Source organism: Poecilia reticulata, linkage group LG17 (genome assembly GCF_000633615.1).
Source record: "Poecilia reticulata strain Guanapo linkage group LG17, Guppy_female_1.0+MT, whole genome shotgun sequence".
In the NCBI taxonomy this organism is placed as follows: domain Eukaryota; kingdom Metazoa; phylum Chordata; class Actinopteri; order Cyprinodontiformes; family Poeciliidae; genus Poecilia; species Poecilia reticulata.
Window position 1 is genome coordinate 11,814,923 of NC_024347.1, and position 6,339 is coordinate 11,821,261.

The following is a 6,339-nucleotide window of genomic DNA, read 5'->3' on the forward strand; positions in this document are numbered from 1 at the left end:
GTAGGACGTTTAAAAACACCTAGAGAGTTTTTAATTAGTCTGAGGGTGTAGCGTTAGTGTGTTTGTGATGCTAATTAAAAGTGTCCTGTGTCAGTGGCTTTCCAGATCCAKATGCGTCATCCTGTTCCTCATATAAAAGTCCAACAGTCCGACCCAGTGACAGAAGGAGGAGAGAAGCGATACACAAAGGAGGTAATTTACGGTTACTGCTTTCCTACTATCACTTTCTTCCTCATGTCGTTACAATTTGTGTCCTTATCGTTGTTCCAGTCAGATTTTGTTCTAATTAAGACACAATATGGAGAAGATGATGACCAAACTGAGGCTTCTGCTGCTTTGCCTTTCTGCGACCTATRCTGCTGCTGCACCAGGTAAGGACCGACACTTTCACAGGACTGAATTTGGCCTTTCTGATGTTTTAAAAACAAAAAAAGACCTAAAGAGTCTTTTTAGATTTAATACTCATCAGGGMATTATGTTTCCTAATATTATCTGCTTATAATTTATCTTGTTATAATATTTCAAGACTTTCCAAGCTGTGAATTACATTTAACTCTGTTGTTTTTCAGGCAGCTGCGTCGGCCGTTGTGGGGAGGTTTTCACAAGAGGTCAGCAGTGTACCTGTGACTTCAGCTGCCTGCAGCACAAAGAGTGCTGCCCTGATTTCCTGGCTACCTGCACCACCAGTAAGACACTGACTGCATCAAGAGCACTTTTTTTTTYYTTKSMMMMSKYMAARKWAAAWKKWWWRKYYWAAWKKWWWRRMYTTTTTTCAGTATATTGGATCATGAATATGAATGTCGCATCTGGATCTGACTAACATTGTATCTGATTTCCTAAATTAATATTTCCTCCTTATATTGTGTTTATGTATTTCTACGTATTGACTGAAGGTTTTGAAATAGCTGTTTCTATTTCAAACTATTTAGACTCTTTGTAAGTTAGTTGTATTAATTGACTGTTTTATTAATTTTGTAGATTTTTTAATATTAACATTTTAATTTTTCCACAGTCCTCTTCCTTCAAGTGATCATTTTAGAGGCCCTTTATGCTTSAATATTTGTTTCTTGATCAGAATAACATTTTTCTATGACCACTGAAAATTTGATCTCATAACATGTTAGTTAGATAACCATTCAACCCAGCTGACTCAGACAGATGGAAGCTGATCCGTGTTTCTGGGTCTTCTCAGCTCCGTCGTGTCGGGGCCGCTGYGGTGAGACGTTCAGGAGAGGTCGGACGTGTGACTGCGATCCGGTGTGCGTCCAGTACAACACCTGCTGCCAGGACTTCCAGCTGCACTGCGGTAGGAACCTCCTCATATTCCTTTGGGGAAAAACTCTTCATAACCCTCAAACTTTTTTTTTTTATAAAAGTTTGAGGTTTATGTGCTATAATCAAATTTATTATAGCACATGGGTATGAGGTATGAGGTATGAGGAAAATGATTTTTTCTGTTCTGAAGACTTTGCATATAAATTAGAGAACGTTAGTGGCACAACAAAGACAAAGCAGACAGTTTGGAGGAAGGTTGCATTGGCAAGACATGGCCATCTACCTCCATGAACAGGCCAGAAAATAAAAAACGTCATTCAGAGAATGAGCCAAGAGGCCTGCAGTAACTCTGGTGGAGCTGCAGGGATCCACAACTYGGGTGGAAGAAACTGCAGACAACAAATCTGGTCTTCCTGGAAAAGTGGCAAGTAGAAAAATCACTGACGTTTGTGGCTGGATGGGCCAAAATGTGAAGAGATATAGATGCTTTTGCTAGGAATTGTAAACTCATGCTGCCGAATGATTATTGACGAGTCAGCAAGACTTTGCTAATATGCTGCTTTTGTCTCCACAGATGCCGCTGTGAGCGTCCCACATCATGGAGGCCCCCAAGCTCCGAGGACCACAGTCTCCAGTGAGCAGAAATATTTATGATGGCGATAGTTTTACAAAAAAAAAAAAAAAGACTTTTCTATCAGTCATTAGTTTTCAGGTTTTCCACTAAAAAAGAGTTGGGATTCAAATTCTTAATTATTATCTCCCAATACTTTGCAAAGTCTGACACTGAGAATRTATATAGGACATGTTACTGCAGTCAGACGATGTTCAGAGGAACAAAAGCATCAATTCAGAGAACTGACAAAAAYACGTTTTTGTAGAAATGTCAACCCTGAATAAAGAATAACAGTRGTTCTTACTGAACATGTTACATCTACCAAATAACTGTTACGTTCACCTCCTTGTGTTTTGTTTTCTCATCTTTACCAGGAAACCGGAACCCAGACAGGAGTCGGCACAGTTCYAACAGCGAGAGTGAGGAATGGTACACAGGTAGAGCGATGCAATAAAAAAATGCATTTTTAAAAAGATAATTAAACAAAAAAAATGATGTTGTGCTTATCCTATCACTTGAAGTGAATCTGTTCTATAGTCAGAACAAATAGTCTAAAAGGGACAGGAGGATTCATTGTGCGAACATTTTGAGAGTTAGCCACATCAATCAGAACACGTTTCTATGGTGATCAAYGCTGTGTTGTTGTTTGTTAACCTCCAAAGGAAGAGGTGGGCGTTGTCCTCAGTACCCTGGAGGTCAGTGTTCAGGAAGGTTCGGCTCCACAAACCCTCTGCCAACTGGCTCACTGGGCTCCAATCCTCCTGCCATTCCAGGTGAACATCTATACGTTYAACTCTTTTCAATACTTATAATTAAATCTTGGATCAGAGCTGAAAGATATTTTCATTCCTTCTCCGTCTTGCAGGTCAAGGTAACACCGCGGCAGGCCCGCTGCCCGGGCAAGTATCTACCTCTCTGGGTGGGGCTCATCAGCTCCCAGCAGTTCACCTGCCCCGGCCCAGCAACGGTGCTCCGGTTCTGGATGGCAGGGTTCCTGTTAGCTCCTCCACCAACGGAGCTGGAGATGGGAAACTAAACGTCCAGCTGGTGATCGCCCCAGGAGGCCTTAATCCATCTGGGCCCAGTCATGGTAAATTCACATAATTGATAGATTTTTCTCTCACTTTTACTTCTTCGTGGTTTAATAGTCAATGTAATTAACTTTTTGTTGGTAAAAAATAAGCACTCTGCTCTTTTATTCCCATCAGGAGGTCCGGCTCAACCCAGACCCAGCACCCTGCTGGATGTGGCCCAGGCTTTGGGTCTCTCTGTTGGACAAAGAGTCCCTGAAGGACCCGGGACAGGTACGGTTAGTGATCTTATCGAGGCGTCTCTTTTTGATGGGATCTTGCTAATTTACCTGCATGCGTTTGTGCAGGACTCATGTCGAATGCCGACCTGTGCAGTGGATCCCCCATCAACGGACTAACCGCTCTCGGCAATGGCACCGTTCTGATATTTAAAGGTCAGCTGTCTGGTCATCAACAGGTGAGTTCAGTCATTGTGGATAAAAGTGTGTAAAGCGTGTGTGTGTTGCAGGCGAGTTGTTTTGGGCCGTTGACTCCGTCGGAGGCTCCATTGGACCTCCGCAAAACATCAGAGAGACTCTGGGGGTCTCGTCGCCCATCGATACGGTCTTCACGCGAATGGACTGCAGTGGAAACACCTACATCATCAAGGTATTAAACTCAGGTCGAGGTAATCCCATCTAACATCCTGTCAGGCCTGGAGCTCGTTGGACGTCTCAGSTGAATCCAACACCTTGAATGAAAAACCTATTTTAGCATGTTTGATAGTGACAAGGGGTCGTCTCCTATGAATATTTAATTTGATTCATTAAATTAATAATAAGATTCTCAAGGAGAGCTATAAATCAGAAAAGAGTCCAGTCTGGATTATAAATTCATAGTCAGGCAGGAGGATTAGTACAAAACACGACTTGTGTCTTTTATGCCTTAGACAAATACTGTAAAATATATTATCAAAGCTCAACATCAGAGCAGTTTAGCACTGCTGAAAGCCAAGTAGCAAAACAATTTGGCTTTAAAGACCTCATCCGACCTCATCAGTCTTTTTTATTTTACTATGCTTACTATTACACATTTTTTTTCACATCAGGGGTTAAGATCATAGTTATGATCTTTGTCTTATGCCATGAAAAAACGTGTCAGATATTGTGAACCCAACGAGATTCTTCCAAAACTTGGTCTCATCAAATTAACTTATAAACTTTCTGTTCCTTTACGTGATGGAACATGACCTTGAACTACCTCAACAACATGTATGCTTAGAATWAAATATTTTACCAATTAAATCACTGCAGTTTTATCTGTGTGGCCAAATTAAAATATTGCGAACAGATGTTTAATACTTAATTTCAAAAGATTCKCAACAATTGTAGAGCCATCTATTTATTCATATTTTAACTATTTCTCAATAGGTAGTTTTATCACTACATTCTGACACAAACAAAAACATTCTTGACACGTGACCCAAATTTAAAATACGTTCGACAGACCAGTTTACTTCATGATGATGGGAGGTTTTCCATCAGCTCTTTGTCCGTTGCCCAGGGAAACCAGTGCTGGCGTCTGGATGAGAACCTGATGGTTGAGCCTGGCTACCCGAAACCTTTGACCTCTGAGTTTCCAGGTCTGACGGGGCCCATCAGCGCTGCTCTGGTGGTGCCGGCCACCAGGAACAGACTGGAGACCATTTTCTTCTTCAAGCCAGGTGAGCAGGAAGCAGCCAGTGATACGAACACTAGCAAGATCTAACAGATTTAAATCTACGCGTCGTCGTCTCCAGATAACAATACGACAGATGGACATCATGTCTAGTTTCAGACAGCGACTGTTTTGGTTTGTTAAAACTAATAAATGTCGTTTCTGTCTAGGAGACATAATGCAGAGGTTCACCGTCCTCCCAGGCAGCTCTGCGTTCTGCAGGGACAAACCAAAAAGCTCCACGCTGAAAAACCTTGCCCAACAAGCCGGTCAGTAAAACAGATATTTTGATGCAATTATGTAAAGGAGATTGCATCTGTTTTACTTTGATCCGCACTCATGCTGTTTGCATTTCAGCAGCAGACGTTCTTCTGAGCGGGGAGATCAACATCAAAGTTTCTCTGACGGGCTTCCCATCCCCCGTCACCTCCGCTCTGTCCATGCCCGCTCCGCAGAGCACCAACCCGTACCAACACTTCGTCTTCTCTGGACGTAAGTACCAGTCTGATCTAGGTCTTCACATCCCTGGATTTCATTTTACAATTTGTATTTCAAAACGTTTCACGTAACGGACCAACACAAATTAGTGCACAACGTAAGTGGAATGACAATTTTAAGTGRTTTTCAAAACCGTTKTATACATMAGAGGATGAAAAGTGTGGCATGCACTTGTTTCTTTAAGCATCCCAGGTAGAAATGACTTTTACTGTAATTAGAGCAAATCTTTTGCAATKCGTCTTTACCAGCTTTGCATATCTAGAGTCTGGGAACGTTCTAGAAATTAACTTGGACTCAGATAGGATGGAGAGCATCTGMAAAAATCAATGTACATGGTTGCCACAGGTCATGATTTAGGTTAAGACTTTGACGGGGCCATTCTAACGTGAACAAGCTTGTTTCTAAGCTGCTCCATTGAAGCACTGGCTCTATGATCTGGGTAATTTCTCAACTTCGTCAACTGATTCTCTCACCATAGCTGTGGATCTCTGCAGCTCCTCCAGAGAAACCAGGGGAGTTTGCTGCTATAAAGCAATAAATCACATAATAAAAACCCTGATTTGTATTTGTTTTGTGCTTGTAAAACAGAGAAATTGGGTGGAAATAAGTTTCAAGACACCTTCTACTAAAAGCAGCAATGTGCCGTATTCACTGGTACATCATCCCAAAAACAAAAATCTGCTGTTTGCTACAAGCATTCAGAGATCAGTACTTAAAAACAAATAATGGAGATAAAAAAGTGAATATTGAAGGTTAATAAACTAAAATAAATGGTGTAATGTGATTTGAGAATAATACTGTGAATTTTTCACTTTAAATTTAAAGTGTTGCATGCCTATTACAGTACCTTTTTCAAATTTTACATCATATGATCACTGTATGTGTAATCCTGAACTCTTTGTTGTCTACACAGCTCTCTATTTCAGAGTCCAGATTACAGGAGACCTGCCGGCTCTGGTCAAACCCGATCCCCCCGCCTCCCTCACGCCTCCTCCCAACCGACTCCTGAGCCCTCTCGTCATGGCGACCAACCCTGCCAACCCGGCAGGTCAGAACCAGAACCCTCCCCACCCGACCAACTCCATCAGGTTCTGGTTGCGCTGTCCATAGGCGCCTCCAGCGGAGAACGCTGGTTTCCTGCGTCAAGATACATCAACWGGATGCTCTTAAAGAAATGCTTTTTGCAGTAATTCACTACTTTTCAACACTTTAGATGATGTAAAAGTT

General features: G+C 41.9%; 1 protein-coding gene across 2 annotated transcripts; it reads left to right on the forward strand.

The window, feature by feature from the left end:
- Window positions 1-95: 95 nt before the first annotated feature.
- Window positions 96-6,320, forward strand: prg4a (proteoglycan 4a). 2 transcript variants are annotated; one of them, XM_017310180.1, is made up of 15 exons: window positions 96-192; window positions 271-371; window positions 570-686; window positions 1,193-1,306; window positions 1,850-1,909; window positions 2,263-2,325; window positions 2,551-2,661; window positions 2,754-2,978; window positions 3,097-3,192; window positions 3,267-3,353; window positions 3,428-3,567; window positions 4,462-4,621; window positions 4,785-4,883; window positions 4,972-5,106; window positions 6,026-6,320. In XM_017310180.1, the coding sequence occupies exons 2-15, from the start codon at window positions 299-301 to the stop codon at window positions 6,220-6,222; spliced, it is 1,677 nt and encodes a 558-aa protein (XP_017165669.1). In that variant the 5' UTR covers window positions 96-192; window positions 271-298; the 3' UTR covers window positions 6,223-6,320. The 2 variants fall into 2 exon arrangements, with proteins under 2 accessions (XP_017165669.1, XP_017165670.1); XM_017310181.1 differs by having other exon boundaries at window positions 4,975-5,106.
- The last annotated feature ends 19 nt before the right edge of the window (window positions 6,321-6,339 follow it).